Consider the following 17,561-nt stretch of genomic DNA (forward strand, 5'->3'; position numbering starts at 1 on the left):
CATTCCCTCAGCGGCAACGAGGGAACTACGAGATCTTCTTCAAGGAACTTTAACTTCCATCCTCGGAGGCACACCCGGGGTTACCAACATCATCCCCAAGGGACTTTTCCCGTCCTCGGAAGCACACAAGAGTTACCACACCCCTGCTGCGATACCATTTGTAGGGAAAATCTGGTAGAACTCACCCTTAAAAGCTAGCCATCAGAGGGAGGGTGCCCATTCCCTCGTAGGCCCATACATCCGCTTGAGTTTCTGATGTGGGATTTCTTGCTTTTGTGTGGAAACCCCCAACACGTCTATAACCTTTTTTTTGGCGTTGGCCATACAAGTTGATTTTTAATATCAAGGACTTCTTGGGTTTTAAACACGGGACCCTCATCAGCCAATAACTCCGATACATACTTCAACAGTCCTTCATAAACCCAAAGTCCTAAAGTGTTTAGGATAATAAGTTATCTAGTTGATTAATTATTTTAAAGAATTTTTTCATGGGTGGGAATCCTTCAAAAATGGTGTTGCAAAAAAAAAAAAAAAAAACAACATAAAAGTGCATTTTGGCGTCGAGGGAAGGGAGAAGGAGTGGATTTGTTCGCACAAGGCGGAGAAGATTACAAAATATTTCCTTTTTCTTTCTGTTCCAAAGAAGATTACAAAAACTTGAATGCAAGTGATCTTCAAAAAAGCAGATCACTTTGATTTTTATGGAAATGTTTAAATTTCTAGTTACGCTTTTCGAAATAAGGATACCTTTGATTTTCTTTTCTTATGGAGATTCTCAAGCTTTGATTTTCCTGCTGAAATTCCCATTTTTGGAGATATTTTTTTTTGTGAAATTGTTCATTTTAAGGTTTCTGTTCTTATAAACCTTCCCACATCTCTATTCGCACCTCAAATCAGATAAATCCTACAAATTGCAGCTTTAGATGGCATTGAAGCTTTCCCACATCTCTCTCTATATATGCACCTCAGATAGGAGAAATCCTCTATAAATCGCAGTTTTAGACGTCATGGAAGACGATCATGTTGGATGCCATGGAAGCTTTCCCACATCTCTCTATGCACCCAAAGCTCCCTTAAGGGTATACATACGAGCTGCGAGACGAGGTCCATCAATATTGTGAGTGATCACAAATCTTAACTTAATGCCGTTAGTTCCACGCTCATCCAATGATCCTTAAGATGCCTCTAACTCATGATCAATTTTTACATCCCTCAATCTTGCAAATGAGATCGCGACTTGGTATCAAACCTAGACCTACGTACTAGTTTGCCCTGTGATGGTTCATGGCTCTGATTCACCAAGCATATAATTACACTGAGCCATAGTCTTTTAATTTAACTTCAGCAAAGAGCAAAGGCAGCAAGGGCGCCTCTGAATCTAGCATTCCTCTTCTTTCTTTCTTTTTTATAGGGAAATGATTTCAGCGCTCCAATGTTTTGATAAACATGAGCTTACTTGTTTGTCGTGTAGTATTTAAAGGGTTTTAAGAGCTTTTTGAGAACCGTAATATCCTCTGACATCCCTTTAAATACTACACGACAAACAAGTGGAGCGCATGTTTATCAAAACACTGGAGGGCAGAAATCATTTTCCTTTTTATATTATAAAATAATGATAAAATCTTTTTGTACGAGCATTATTTTTGTTAAGGCAATCATCGTACGTCATGGACCCATTGCCACATGTACGGTGATCGAGTCCATGAATAATGTGCGCCATCACAAGTCTGGTTCATTGTCCTTCAAGACGCTGATTTTTGCACCTCACAATCTTGAGAATGAAATTGTTGGCCATCTTTTCCACATCTGGAAAAATCTTTTTGAACAAGCATTACTTTAGTTAAGGCCTTATTTGGATTGCAAGATTTTTCTTGCGAAGTGATACATCCGGCCCTTTGATTACTTGGGACACCCAGCAAAGGGGCTGATGTACTTCACATCAGAAGGGTTCAATGTGGCTGACTTCCACGTACACTGCTGCTGCTGGGCGCCCCAAGAAATCAAAAGGGGCAGATATATCACCTCCCTGTTCTCTTTTCCCTTTTTTGAAGACAAAATCTGTTGAAAAGTGAGTCTGTTTGGCTGCTCTCACATGCAACAGACCATCCTCAGAATGCCTTCCGCGATGGATGCTAGCAAATCCCCCCTAAAATTTATGATTTCTCTCTAAATTGTTTGAAAGAAAAAAATTCCTAATAAATTTTTTTTCATCAATCCTAACTAGGCCAAGGAAAGAGTCGACCATGATGAAATATACCCTCCAATCCCATTAATCTACATGGTATCAGTATTTTTTATCACCAGACATTACAGCAATGATCAAGCAAAGTTTCAAGGTTTATTGTTGGTTGCCTTCAATTTAGATAGGCAACATCTAAGAAGTAATGCCATTGAAGAATGGCATTCGTATCCACAGTCCCTCCTTTCAATAACTGATCTTTTCTATATTTTATGCTTTAAAAGGCAATTACAAAAAAGCTACTAACAGCCGATATAAACCGTGCTTAGAATAAAGTATGGGATGTTATTATCAAAACATGGGAGAGTCAAATATCATTCCAATTGGGTTTATTATCAGTGTCTGGGACTTACACTTTAAGAGGGCATGTCCACTACTAAGGCCTTGTTTGTTTTGGATTTTGAGAACGGTTAAGTCCAATAATCAGTTTTCGAGTTCTCAAAATACAAAACAAACAGGCTCTAAATATTGGACGCTGCTTTTAGTTAATCTAGATTATAATTACCAGAGTGGAAAGTGAATGCTAGAAGCAGAGCAAGAGGTCTAAAAGCAAAAGGAAAATGGGGAAAGCAAAAGGCTCCTAGTAACAAAGGCTCCAATTAAGGAGAAAACGCTTTTCATGTTGGTGGATCATTGAAAGCAACCCAGAAGCGTATATAAAAAAAACATAGGATTATAATAGGTTTAGAAGGTTTAATGTAAGTTTGACTAACTAGTGAAGAAGATTATGCGGCAAATTAGACTCACATTATTCTGTGATTTCTGCAAAACATTTTTCATAAGTTTCACACATGTTTCACATGTGCTTTCCTTGCATTTCCTAGATGTTACTCATGCATTTCACACGTTTTCATATAAGTATTCCATGTTTTCCACGCGTTTCCCATACATTTCCCATGCATTCCGAAAAAGTTTCCCAATTTTTTTCCACATTCTGGCATTTACGGAGACACATGTTTCCCACCTGCCTAAGGTGTTTCCGGCTACTATTCTTTTCCCTAACCTAGAGGGAGTATGATGTTCTTCCCTATCCTTTCTGGAGTGGTATTCACTGCTCCTAGTTACAGCTGACCGCTTTGCCTTGGTTTACGTTGCGCACACAAATAGGCATTAAGATAGCACGTTCATACGTGTGTATATCTAGGAATTATAGGACCCAGAAGAAAGAATAACACCTTAGGTTAAAGACAGTGGATGCCATGTTTTTAACTGGTTATAACTGTTGGAAATTATCCGTGTAGTGGTTGAGAAGAAGATAAGAAGATGCTTCAAGGCGCGTAAACGCTCTCCTTAAGACGATATTCGCCCCCACAGTAGTGTGCAAAGGGGACCACGAACTCGCCTCCAAGATACAATGAAGCCCGGTTCCAAACCAATTGCTTGACGATGTTCTGAACGGAATCAAGCCTGAATCACCTTTGAATTTTGCAAGTATTTGAGACCCACGAGTTCTGTTTCTGCAGAAAACGGAATACTTGAAAGGATTTCTAAAAAACAGTAACTTTGTAGGGGTTTAGAGAGAGAATTATGCTGGAAATCCGAATTCTGTATAGAATGAGTATTTTTTACTGTTTTTATAGAAAATATTGTTTTTATAGAATGAGTATTTTCTACTGCTTCTGGTGGCTTTTCCCGTTGGAAAACACTCTTTCTGGACATTCTTTCAGCGGGTTTGAATTCTGACCATTAGATCGTGTCTAATCGCGACTCTATGGATCGGATCAATCCTGGAGTGACCGTTGGCTTGTGTAAAATCTCTTTCAACTCCGAACCGCTAGATTGTCCATCCATGGTGCAGATCGCACCCTTTGGGCCTTTGGCCATTGAGTAGATGGGACACCATCCAACGGTCATCTTCCACTAGCCGTTACACTACGATCCGATGCTTCGGATCGCACCCGCTCACGCACTATCCATTTGAGCCCCTAGGCCTGCTGGGCCAACCGTTGGGCCCGAACTCAGGTCCAACCCGACCAAACCATTCGGTCTACCCACTTGACCGATCCAAGTCGATCTTGATCCAACGGTCCAGATCAAATCAGAAAAAATGAAAGGCTCCAATCGCTCCAATAAAGCACCACTATGCACCCTATAGCCCATTGCAGGACCGGAAAGCAAAAGGCTCCAAGTAAGGAGAAAACGTTTTTCATGTTGGCGGAAGTCAACATAAAGCAGTAAGCCTCATTGAAAGCAACCAAGCCTCATTGAAAGCAACCGAGAAGCGTATATAAAAAAAAACATAGGATTATCATAGGTTTAGAAGGTTTAATGTAAGTTTGACTAACTAGTGAAGAAGATTATGCGGCTAATTAGACTCACATTAGTGTGTGATTTCTGCAAAACATTTTTCATAAGTTTCACACACGTTTCACATGCGCTTTCCTTGCATTTCCTAGATGTTACTCACGCATTTCGCACGTTTTCATATAAGTATTCCATGTTTTCCATGCGTTTCCCATACATTTCCCATGCATTCCGAAAAAGTATCCCAATTTTTTTCCACATTCCGGCATTTACGGAGACGCATGTTTCCCACCCGCCTAAGGTGTTTCTGGGTACTATTCTTTTCCCTAACCTAGAGGGAGTATGATGTTCTTCCCTATCCTTTCTGGAGTGGTATTCATTACTCCTAGTTACAGCTGGCCGCTTTGCCTTGGTTTACGTTGCGCACACAAATAGGCATTAAGATAGCACGTTCATACGTGTGTATATCTAGGAATTATAGCACCCAGAAGAGAGAATAACACCTTAGGTTAAAGACAGTGGATGCCATGTTTTGAACTGGTTATAACCAGGTTTTGGGTTTAGCAAGAGAAACACAACTGATGTCTTTTACAGAGACGTGTGTGGCATATACAATAACACAAATAGACTTAAATAAGAGCATAAAGATTTTACGCTTATTTATGAGAGCTGAAGTCCGGTACCTTGAGGCATGAATCCCAGCATAAAGAGCCTTGGAAATCATGTAAATCCTGCAAGAAACAGACAAGCTACAATTACTTCATCGAAATTTAAAGTTCACCAAAAAACCACAAATTGAGCCCTGACAACACATCCAGATGATACTCTATTTTCATCTAGCACTGTCAAGTAGTTCACTACAGCATTGAAATTATAATACATGAACATAAAAAATATCAATACAATTTTTTTTTCATAGAAATTGAGTAGCATTAATACCATTTTCATCATTAGAGGATGGTTTTGTGAGGTATTTTCAACACTGTAGTTGACACGCGTCTCAACGTGTGGCATAGACTTTCCTTGAGGGTTGCCCTCAAAGGGGTTCACTTTACACCCTATAGGCAGTATGTGTATGAAGCATATACCTCTCAACAGGACTAAGGTTGACTTGGCAATATCCTTTTCAAACTTCTATCACTTGGACTATTTAATGTTGTGTTGAGGGGTTAGAGCTTGGTGCATTACTATTTTAGACCTATGATTTGGATACAAAATTCATGAATGGGCACACATTGCAAGAAAGTGTACCACCCCATATTCCACAATGTGTCCATTCCTTCGTGTTTAGTTGTTCATCGTTACAGCTAGTTGTGTAAGGTTTTTATATTTTTATTTTCAGAATACAGGCCATTTTTGTAATTTCTTGAAAATAATGAAGCATTTTATGGGATAATGAGTCAACTTGACTCATTAATCCTATCCTTATAAGAAAACATTATTCCCTCTTATTTTGAATTTTCACTTTCTTTTCGAGGTATCAGAGCTCAATCCTTGTTTTTCCTTCATTCTCTCTAAAATCTATCTACAGAGCTCAGAAATACTCATCAACTTCCAGAACATTGGACCATCAAAAAACCCTTTGTTGGTGTCAGATAGCCATACAATCGACTTCAATAACTGTACTATTACTGAAGTGAACCATTAGCATGCATGTGAGGGCGGGTTTTAAAACATTTACAACTTTAGGAAGCTTGTGGTGGAACTCAAGTACCACCCTCTCCTTCCAGAGGGTGGGTTTTTTCCCCCTTAAAGATAGCTTTTATAAAAGACGAAAGAGTAGTACAAGGGATGCAGAGGTTGCCCATCATGCACGGCAGGTTTAGCAGGAAGAGCAGCTGGATCATTGGCGCTTCAAGGAATACTAAAGAACGAGTGCAGAATTTCCCTACAAAGATCCCGGATCTAGTCAATATGATGAGTCAGCCTCCACGGACCACAGATCATTCCATTTGCCCACGAAATTGTGTTTGCCGAACCTCCTCAATGAACACTGGAGAATCAAATTATCATCAAAAAGTTTTTAGCCACGTAAGAAGAGCCAAGATTGAATAGGCGCTTGAAAGAAATAGATAAAGCTTTGCTTGGGAAATGGTTGTGGCGCTTTGGAGAAGAAGGGAACCACCTGTGGGCAAAGGTCATAACTAGAAAATATGGGGCGGGGCCCAGCCAATGGTCTTCGGTGATTATTATAGGCCAAGTGTGCTTACGGTATGGAGGGTAATCCTAAGGTAGAACAATAAATTTGGAGGGCATCAGGTTTAGAGTGTACAAGGGGGATAGAATCCAATTCTTGCATGAGGTTTGGTGCTAGGATTCCCCTCTAAAAGTGACTTTTCCATCCTTATATGTAACATCCTCATAGAAGGATGCCTTTGTGAAGGCTTGTTTTGTATGGGAGGGGGAGAAAATATCATGGAAGTTACTATTCATAAGGTATTTCTTCGAAAGGGAGATGGATCAGATTGCCATGCTTTTAGATACAATTCAGTCATGTTATATTAAGAGATTAGGGGAAGATAAAAGGGTTTGGGCATCCCCTCGCACCAAAACACCCACCCACACCCCACCACCACCACCAAAAGGGTCCGCACCTTTGGTTGGTCAGCGTTCCTTAATAAAATCCTCACTGGGGACAAGCTGCGGAATCATCATATGTCAATAATTGATCATTGTGCGATATGCATAGAGGCGGGGAAATTAGTAGATCACATGCTTCTCCATTGTAGATTGGCAAGGGAGGTGTGGGGCACAATATTCAGTAGATTCGGCATAGAATGGGTATTTCCAGATAACATGGTAGATGTGTTGAGAAGCCGGTTTTATGTCCCGTGGAGGAAAAGAAGGAAAATTCTTTGGAAAGTATTACTCCTGGGCCTGGCCACTATATGGGTTCTTTAGGAAGAAAGGAATGCCAGGGTGTTCCAAGGTTTTGGTAAAGAGATCTCATTATATCTACACTAAGGTGATAGCCCTTACCTTGCATGGGTCAAAATCCTTCATGATTATTGATTTGTTTTGGCCCATTACCTTGGTAAGGATGGAAAGGTATTTGCTTCAGTACAGAGCAGGTGTAGGTACCTAATAGCAGATGGGTCCCGCCAAAGCCAGGTAAATTAAAGTTGAACTTCAAAGAATCAAGCTTGGATAATCATGGGGCGGCCGAAGTAGGAGGTCTCTTGAGAGACAATCAGGGGCTGACATTGATGGCATTCGCGGGCCCTTTGGGATCGACGGACTCCAATGAAGCAGATAATAGAGCAGTTTTGCAAGGGCTGAGGGTTATTGATACTAGCCTCTTGGATTCCCTAATAGTAGAGGGAGATTCTCTGAATGTCGTCTCTTGGATTCCCTAAGATGCCCCCCCTCCCAAAAAAAAAAGGAACTCATTGAGGAGCCGATAGCATCGAAGGCCCACAACCTAGATCTTTCTCAACCTCGGAGAGGAAAGAGCTTTCCAACAAGAAAACAATGTTAATAAATCTCCTAATTTCCTTACTTTTAAGTTACGATAAAAATAAATTACCCACACTACCCTCCCCCAACCTCTCATAGCAAGATGAAATCAAACACTCTTTGTTCCTTACCGTCCTATAAAGGACCAAGTAAGCTTTGCATAGAAGGCAACCAACAATCCACGAATCCTTCCAATACCCAATCTCCTTACCATTGCCGACTCTAAACCTAACCCCAGATAAAAGAACCCACCAAATTCCACAAGCATGACCTCTTAGACAACTTCCTTACCCCCAACCACCCCATCCCTCCCCATATTCCCCACAACTTTCCTCCGTAGAGCATGTCTCTCCTCCCCAAACCCCCATAACCATTTCCTAAGATGGGCTATATTACTAAATTAAGGTTCCCTAGCATTGTGTAAAATCTTGTGATGAGGTTAGATGGGTTCTCATGAGTTTGTACCAATGTTAACTGGAACGCAATTTGTTTCGGTACGCTTTATGAGAATGGGTATGAGGTACGACTGTAGCACAATACGTGGTACGATGAGGGTAATCTTAGTTGGTTTACTATTTGGGGTCGTGAGTCGATTTGAAGCGCTAATTTGGGTCGCTACTCTCTCTCTCTCTCTCTCTCTCTACTCTCTCTGTCCATTTTTTAACTCCACAAATCGAAGGGTTAAGAAGATCCTATGAAGCTGAATTTTTGTGGACATCCTATTTATGATGAGGCCTATCAAATGAATGCTTTAGATCACCCAAATATGTGGGACCCATGTGTTTTTGGGTGGCGGACTAGAGAATGATCTCTAGTCGGCCGGACTAGAAACACTTTCCTCATATATATATATATATAGAGGAAACTGTTGGTGAGCTTAAGCGCACCAAACCTATGGTGCGCTTAAGCTCCCCAATCACATGGCTCCCCAATCACATGTGGTGATCCAAACCATTCATTTGCAAGGTCTTATGATAGATAGGGGGTGTACCAAAAATCAGCTCCATAGGATCATCCTAACCCCTCCATTTGTGGAGGACAAAAAATGGGCAGATTTGTGTCTGTCCATTTTTGTCCTCCACAAATGGAGGGGTTAGGATGATCCTATGGAGCTGATTTTTGGTACACCCCCTATCTATGTAAGGGACTTTAAAATGAATGCTTTGGATCATCCTAACAAAGTGGGCCCCCATGTGATTGGGAACAAAGTGGGCCCCCATGTGATTGGGCGCTTAAGCTCACCATAAGTTTGGTGAGCTTAAGCGCACCAACAGTTTCCTCATATATATATATATATATATATATGAGAAAAGTGTAGCTACACATATGTGTAGCTAAGGGAAACTGTTGGTGAGCTTAAGTGCACCAAACCTATGGTGCGCTTAAGCTCCCCAATCACATGTGGTGATCCAAACCATTCATTTGCAGATAGGGGGTGTACCAAAAATCAGCTCCATAGGATCATCCTAACCCCTCCATTTGTGGAGGACAAAAAATGGGCAGATTTGTGTCTGTCCATTTATGTCCTCCACAAATGGAGGGGTTAGGATGATCCTATGGAGCTGATTTTTGGTACACCCCCTATCTATGTAAGGGACTTTAAAATGAATGCTTTGGATCATCCTAACAAAGTGGGCCCCCATGTGATTGGGCGCTTAAGCTCACCATAAGTTTGGTGAGCTTAAGCGCACCAACAGTTTCCTCATATATATATATATATGCATGTGTGATTTGGACTCAAAATCCAAAATGAAGAGAGAATGAGCAAAAACCTAATAAATCATTACACCCATCAAAATCAATCAAATCTGTTATTAGCATAAAAAATTAGAACACCGAATAAATAAAATAAACTAAAGGAAACATAATCAACATATAAAAATGGCATCCAACACTATTTAAAGTAAAAACAAAAAATAGGAACCCCACAAAACAACGACAACATAAAATAAACCAAATTCCCTCAGATCAAAAGCACTAGAACCATAGCATCAAATCAAAATCCAAAACAAACCCTAATCAAATATAAACCTTCAAAATTCAGCATTAAAAATAAAAACGCACCTCAGATACGCAATCACGAAGACGATCGGCCCTCGCAAGATTGGCTCTCGTTAAAATTCCTCGAAGGGTATTTGGCAGTCACCATTCCAACCTCGAAGACGAGATCCTCACCGTTGGATCGGATTCCAGTAATAGACCACCACTTGAAAAAAGCCCAAACCCTAATTCCATCAAGCTCTGCAAGTCGGCCTTCTAGAAGCTTCCCTGTAACCCTAGGCGAATACGTAGCGAGGTAATTATCGGGAGGGAGAGTAATTTGGCAGTGGTCATCGAGATTTACAGAGAAATCACCAGAGGTTTGGTTGAGAGTGTAATCTAACACGTTTGAAGGGAGTAAACCGATTGGAAAACGGTTCTTCTTCAGCTCGTTGTATGCTGAATTAGGGTTAGGGTTTTGTGAGGAAACTGAAAGAGAAGAAGAAGATTGCAGGACGAGAAGGATAAGGGAGATGAGTAGAAAAGTGGGTTTCGCCATTTTCCTTTCTTTCTGGAAAAATCTATGAACCCTGAAGAATGATGTAGTAGTTTTCTTCTTTATTTTCTAGTGTTTGGATTAGGGTTTGACTTTTGGAAAGGATTTTGGATTGAGATAAGGCCACGTTTCTTCATAATGACAGCTGGACACGTTATGTGTGATCTTCAGGACCACTCTCCAAAGCATGTCTTGGGTCGGGCTCAACCCGAACGGGACTGGTTCAACCCGGTTTTGGCTCCGGTTGGGCCGTCGTTACCTCGGGTTGGGTTGGGAAAAGCCAACCAGATTTAATTTTGGGAACCCAACCCGAATCCAACCTCCATCCTCTCATTTTATCCTGATTTTCTTAGGATTATGTTTTTTTTCTTGTATTTTTCAGTTTGGCCATAGGTGAACCTGAACCCAACTTGAATCAACCCGACCATAGAGATTTAGATGTGAGTTCGGCTCGGGTTGGGTCGGGTTAGGGTTTAGGGAATGCTATCTTGGGTTGGGCTAGAGTTGGCCTCAACCGATTCAACCCGACCCGAGTTGCACCCTTACTTCGTATTAGATAATTTCCCAAAGTCCTAGCTCACTTTGGTTGTTTCCGGAAAATGAAAATGGCAGATAAAAATGACTTTATTTACCAAGTAAAAATAAGGCAAATTTGTTTTCCCTTTTCTCTGGATATGGGAGGAAACTAAAACGGCTATTATATCTAGAAAAATCCTTGCATACAGAATTGAAGAGTGCCATTGGTTGACAAAAGGTAGAATGAAGGGTGCAATGCAACCAAATCCCCATGGAAGAAAAAGTAACATCATTTTACTTTCCTTTCCTAGAGAAACACTATTTCGATTGCAACCAAACACGCCAAGGGTAAGGCAACTAAACGGAGCCATAATTATCTCATCACCAGTGTATCAATTGGACTACTCTTTAACACGATTAAACATTAATAAGAAACTCCTTCAAGCATTTCTTTAGTACCAAATCCTTAGCCTTGGTAGTGTTGATGAATGATTTAGGGTTAGAGGTTCTGTAGTCTGTACAAAGAATATTTAGGTGTTTCTTGACAGCATTTGATCAAGATTAGATGGTGATAAGAATTGCGAGGCCATCAATCTCACCACTTGCTAAAAGATTCTGTACAAAGAATGTGTAGTTTTGTAACCAACAAAGATACATTGGGACCCACATAAGCGGGTGATCTAAACCATTCATTTGTTAGAAATGTCTCATAAGGGTGGCCCAATAGTCCCTCTTAGTTTATTAGGATTAGTGGTTTTCTAAACATGGTTTTGAAGGCAATTAACATTAATCTCTCTTATGGTCTAAACTTAGTATGAGATGTAGTGCACTGGGAGACCTAACCCTAATCCATAAGTTATAAATATGGCCCTATTTGCTTTGGGTTTTGAGAAAGGACTGTGATTCCAAAACTGATTATTGGGCTCAAAATTAAACGTAAATCTAGTGCAATAGAATGCTTTGGGTTTTCCTCTATGAAAAACCCTCAAAGATTATTAAATTCTCAGTGTGCCTATCCAAATACGATTTATGTTATCCTTCAAGGGCATGTTTGGCAACCACAAAATAAAATTCAAGGAATATTTGTTTAGCCAAAGTGACAGAGGTGTAGAGAGGGCAGGTAAGAGAGAGATTTGAGAGAGCTGGAAGTGAAGAGAGCATGTGATTGGGTTAGAAAACAGAGAAATAAAATTCCCTATTTAAACTAGTTATTTTATTTTCCCTGTTTTCAACTTCATCCCGTGCTCTCCTCACTCATCACCCCCTCAAATCTCACTTTCTCTCCTGCCTCTCTTACAATAGATAACCATAGGAACCGGTGCCAAACATATATCTCAAGATATAAATGACCATTTCTAATAGGGTTCCTTCAATATGTACATTTCTTATCCCACTAATATGTAGAGAAAGGGAAGCTAGAATTCCTAGCTTAACCACCAAATAAGAGTGTCAAATGATTATGTCACCTGTTAGATACAAAACATGGAAGTAGACCATCAATCCAAGCTCCCCAAGAGAGAACAAAAAATATGGTGTTGAAGCTACTTTGAGATTTGATTATTTATGCCACCCCATTACCTTCCCTAAAAAAGGTGAGAGCTTGCAAAGCTTAAAGATGGAACTTTGTGGGTGGTCTCATGCTTCTCAATCAACAAGGAGAGGCCCAAAGCTCTGCAGTCTTGACCTTGGAGACACTCTCCAACACTTCAAAAGGAAGAATATCTCCTATAACAATCACCTTCTTGCTCTCCAAGTCCACTTCAAAGGAGGTCACACCTAAACACACACAAAACATTGAGGGATTAACACATGATTTCAAGTATGAGAAAGAGATTTAGAGAAATTTAATCTAATTATCCATTTAGAAGGAACGGCATGCATGCGGGAGTCCACAGCAAATTTGGATTTGAAAAATCACCACTTTTCGTCTTGACTTAACGATGATTAAGGGCCTCTTTGGATGCCACCAAAATCGATCCTTATTTATAAATAAGATTATTTGAAGTTAACCCTATTCAAATGGGACATTAAGGCCTCTTTGGAAGCCATTAAGCATGGCTTCTTTGGATGGCTATAAAATTTATTTACAGATAATAGTATATGCAAATGGCTTAGAGCCTGTTTGTTTTAGATTATGGCGACCGATTGTGGAGTCCCCAACCGATTACTGGACACAAATTTAGTGCAATTTTGGGTCCAATAATCGGTTGGGGACTCCACAATCGGTCAGGGCCTTAGAAGTTAAATATGATTATCTGCAAATAATGGTTATAATGGTTTTAGAAATGATATAGTTAATGGGTTCCAATGAGGTGTGAATGTCCCATTATTTGCAAATAAGATTAAATTGAAATAATATTATTTGCAATTAAAACATACAAGATTATATGCAAATAACTTTGATTAGCAGTCTTCAAATAACGTCTCATTTGCATACAAGATTAAATTAAAATAATCTTACTTGCAGATACGGGCCAACTTTGGTGGTATATATAAAGAAAGAGGCTTTATCCCATTTATAAAACTATATTAAATATTTAAGTTCAAAACCATGTGCCTATAATATTATTGTATGCAAATAATTTTCAGATGTATCCAGAGAGGATCAAAGTGCATGTCTAGATCTCACATCAATTCAAATGTGAGCAAGTGGTGGTCCTCACACTTGAAAATTGTGACAAATCAGACAAATCTTTGGCTTTATTAACAAAGACTAAGGGCGTGTTTGGCAACCATGAAGAAAAATTCTCGGAACATTTGTTTACCCAAGGCGATAGAGACGTACTAGGGCTGGTGAGAGAGTGTGGTGAGTGAGGAGAGCATGAACTGGGGTATGAAAACGTAGAAGAAAAAAAATTCTCTGTTAATTCTTTTCTGGAGGAATGCTAGACTCACAGGAGCCCTTGCAAAATAACAGGGAAAGGGCGCCCTCATTGGTCAAAACTGTAGCATTCCTCTTCTTTTCTGTACGTCCAAAGGAGTGGAGCTTAGTAGGAAAATGAGTATTCCATGAAAAAAATATGAAGAATGATAGAATGAAGGGCGCCCTTGCAAAAATCACCTCCAAGGTCTCCCCTATTGGTTGATTTTTGCAAAGTGCAGCTCCCGTTTTGAAGCTGAGTGGTGTCCCCCCCCCCCCCCCTAATACCTAATACCTAGTACTTAGTTCCGTCTACGGAGCCTAAAGCTTCAACCATGGCATGGCAGTAAGCAGTAAGTTGGCCCAGCTTTCGCCTTCTTCAGTGGCCAAGTTGAAGCGCTCATAGTCAACACATTTTCCACCTTCTTAGGCGCATTTCCACTTTTTCCTCGCTTACTTTGCAAAAATCAACCAATAGGGGAGACCTTGGAGCAGATTTTTGCAAGGGCACACTTCATTCTATCATTCCTCATTTTTTTTCATGGTTGCCAATCATGCCCTAATTTTATGAAATGTCGACATTTAGCGAATAGGTCACCATAGTAACACAGTGGAAGTTTGTGAAGAGCTACAAAAATGCTTACCTGATCAATATTGAAAAGTGATGAAATATCCTCTGAAAGTCTCAAGTGCACATGGGTATGTTGGGCCAATTTCAAAAGGGTTCCTTTATGAGAAAGTCCACACTATCCTTCTATGCTGTGGTCACATCCATAGTTGGCAAAAGGTGATTCGGAAAGAAAAACGGGATTGGAAATTTTTTTACTTTAATAGTTTAGAAAAACTTGGGCAGATCTTTTCACCAAAATTTTCTAAAGCATTCATTAGCCGACCCCAACTCGTCCAGGACAAAGGCTTAGTTGAGTTGAGTAGTAGTTCAGAAAAAATGTTGTAAAAAAAGCTCAAATGCAAAAATACAAAATATTTAAGACTTTGCCATTTACAAAATATAGTGAGTTAACGTAAAATATTTTCCTAAAAAAACAAGATATTTTCATGTAAAAGTTTTAAATTGACAACCTACAAAACTTGTTTCTTTTTTCTTTCTTTTTTTATTATTAAAGGTAACTATGGTCACATCTTACATAATCTTAAAAATGCCCTTATAGTTCATAAGGGTCCTCACTTTTCACGTGCAAAATGACCCATTTTTGCAACATAACCATAATAACCTCCACGAGCCTTTTTTATTTTGAAACCCAAATATCTGTGTAGATTAGAGATTTCATCTCTTTCTTAGATGAGGGCATTTTTTAAATTATCAAAAAAGTAGGAGCTTATTTACGATTTTTAGGTTTAATAGGATGTTGTTACAATATAAAAAGTTCATCATGACTTCCTTATAACAACCTCTTTTTAAAACCCAAGAATCATTTGGTGATCAACCTTGAATTAGGGGTGTCATAAGGAAATATTATGAAAGGAGAATGGCCAATTTCATACCTTCCATCTTTGAGATGTGTTTCTCCACTTTTTTTGCACAAGCACTGCAGTGGATGGATACCCTTAAGACCACCATCTACACAACCCACATTAGAAATTAAAAGATTCAAAATCCCATAATGAAAACGAAGAACAGAAAAGAAATTTACAGAAAGAGGAAAATGAAAGCTAACCATCTCTATCAACTTCTGAACATGGCAAGCATTTTATTACCATTAGGGCTGAAACTGATATGATATCCCAAGGAGTTAAAACCCAAAACTAGTATGTATAGTTTGATGTTCCTTAATTTCACTAGCCTTGGGTTGTTTTTTTCTCATTTTTTTCTTAGACAGTTTCGCCAGACAGGCGCCGACCCCAACTAGTTTGTGACAAAGGCTTTGTTGAGTTGAGTTTCATCAGACAGGCTAAACTAAAAAGAAAATTGAGGAAATTATATATATAGTAGAGTTATATCACCTTAGGCTTTAACTGAAAAGCCAGTGTCTGCTTTCCACCAACAACATCCCCAATTCTCACCATCTGACCTGCTTCACTTCCAACCAGAGCCTTTCTCTCAATATCATCTTGGGTATCTAATGAGTTCATGCAGAAACATGAGTTTGAACGAGCAGAAAGACAAAAGCAATCCAACACCCTGCAAAGACCCAGTTTCCCCATGTGGCCAGTTTCTAGAATACAAAGAGAAAAAAACTTATACAAACCCTGACCCTAACACCAGAAACTACCTGCCCATTAAACCAACCTGCTAAAAAACAGAAAGTAAGCTTAGCAAGAAATCCCACTAAGAAAATTCCCTCATCTGCGCCAAAATAATCAGGAATTTATAGGAGGAAAAGTGGACATAGCATTGGGTTAAGAGTGTCACTGTGTCAGACCCAATTTGTTATGACCTTTGAGGAGAAATATGACTTAAAAACAATTGTTGAAAGTTGCATAATTCAAGAAAAGAATCAAGACCCACTTTCCCATGTGTACAGCCAATGGAAGAAGCACTGACAAACTCCAAAAAGGGATTATCAAGGGTAGTTTCATGTGTCAAAAACCAATTGGGGCATCTAACTCATGTGAGCCTAGAAAAGATAAAGGAACTTCAAAACCCAAGAAAGAACCAGCCTCCACTTGAAGTCTTGCATAACCCCATGCAGTCAAAGAAGAAGGGGAAAAAACATATTGAAACCACATGAAGCAATGGAGGAGCCTCTCGGGCTTGATGAAATGTGATATCTAGACTACAGCATATGGGCATTTATAGGTGGCTTTTGGATAAGCATCTTGTTTATGATATCATGTGAATGTGAATGTTTGGCTGGAATGTGCAATATTAATGTGAAACTACCAATTACTCCAAAAGCTTAGCTGTTGGAGAAGACGTTATTTAATCTTTTATACTTTAACACTCCCCCTCACATGTGGCTCCCTCTTTCTTTGCGTTGGCCTACACGTGGCACATGTGGCCCCTCTTTTGGGTTTGGCCATTGCATGTGGATTTTTGCTATCAAGGAGGTTTGAACCCAAGCATTTGCTTTGATACCATGTGAAACTGCCATTTACTCCAAAAGCTTAAACTATTGGAGATGGCGTTATTTAATCTTTTATACTTTAACAATTAAAGAAAGGGCTTTTTCTAACAAAGTCCAACCTTCTATATTATAACATTCTCTTAAACTTAGAAAATTATAACTAAGCCCCTCTTTTTTATATAATTCCAAAACACCCTTACATTTAATAATTAGTAGTTAGCCTCCTTTTTGCACTATGCCAAATTTTATTTACAAACTGACAGGTGTTATGCAAATACTGGTTATAATAGTTGTAAATCTTACATAGTTAATGGTTTCTAATGAGGCCTTAATGTCTTAATTGAAATAAGATAATAGTTAATGGTTTCCAGTCAGGCTTTAATGTCCCATTTGATATAAGATTAAATTAGGGCAGTGATAAATCGACCCCCCAAAATGATAAATCGACTCCCCATGTGTCTAACTCTCTCCTCTTTCTCTCTCTAACTAAGAGGAGAGAGAAAGACACATGGGGAGTCGATTTATCATATTTGGGAGTCGATTTATCACTCCCCTTAAATTAAAATAATATTACTAACAAATAAAGATCAATTTTGGTGACATCCAAAGAGGTCTTAAAACTATATAAGATGCTAGAAATTCCCATGCTATATGTTGTGATGGCTTACACTATATATTCAAGCA

The 17,561-nt window shown here is 39.4% G+C and overlaps 2 protein-coding genes across 3 annotated transcripts; both read right to left on the reverse strand.

Moving 5' to 3' along the window:
• Window positions 1-4,973: 4,973 nt before the first annotated feature.
• Window positions 4,974-10,563, reverse strand: LOC143858643 (DUF538 family protein (Protein of unknown function, DUF538)). The gene is made up of 2 exons (XM_077369339.1): window positions 10,004-10,563; window positions 4,974-5,214 (listed from the first exon to the last, which is right to left on the reverse strand). The coding sequence occupies exon 1, from the start codon at window positions 10,476-10,478 to the stop codon at window positions 10,017-10,019; it is 462 nt and encodes a 153-aa protein (XP_077225454.1). The 5' UTR covers window positions 10,479-10,563; the 3' UTR covers window positions 4,974-5,214; window positions 10,004-10,016.
• A 1,758-nt stretch (window positions 10,564-12,321) lies between these two features.
• Window positions 12,322-16,226, reverse strand: LOC143858802 (protein SODIUM POTASSIUM ROOT DEFECTIVE 2-like). 2 transcript variants are annotated; one of them, XR_013239049.1, is made up of 4 exons: window positions 15,814-16,226; window positions 15,355-15,430; window positions 12,570-12,767; window positions 12,322-12,457 (listed from the first exon to the last, which is right to left on the reverse strand). XR_013239049.1 is itself a non-coding variant. In XM_077369524.1 (3 exons), the coding sequence occupies exons 1-3, from the start codon at window positions 16,012-16,014 to the stop codon at window positions 12,640-12,642; spliced, it is 405 nt and encodes a 134-aa protein (XP_077225639.1). In that variant the 5' UTR covers window positions 16,015-16,226; the 3' UTR covers window positions 12,322-12,639. The 2 variants fall into 2 exon arrangements, 1 of the variants encoding a protein (XP_077225639.1); XM_077369524.1 differs by having other exon boundaries at window positions 12,322-12,767.
• Window positions 16,227-17,561: the final 1,335 nt, after the last annotated feature.

The sequence above is a fragment of the Tasmannia lanceolata genome, unplaced genomic scaffold, assembly GCF_043159265.1.
Source record: "Tasmannia lanceolata isolate RefF3 unplaced genomic scaffold, GAP_Taslan_0.1 ptg000026l, whole genome shotgun sequence".
Lineage (NCBI taxonomy): Eukaryota > Viridiplantae > Streptophyta > Magnoliopsida > Canellales > Winteraceae > Tasmannia > Tasmannia lanceolata.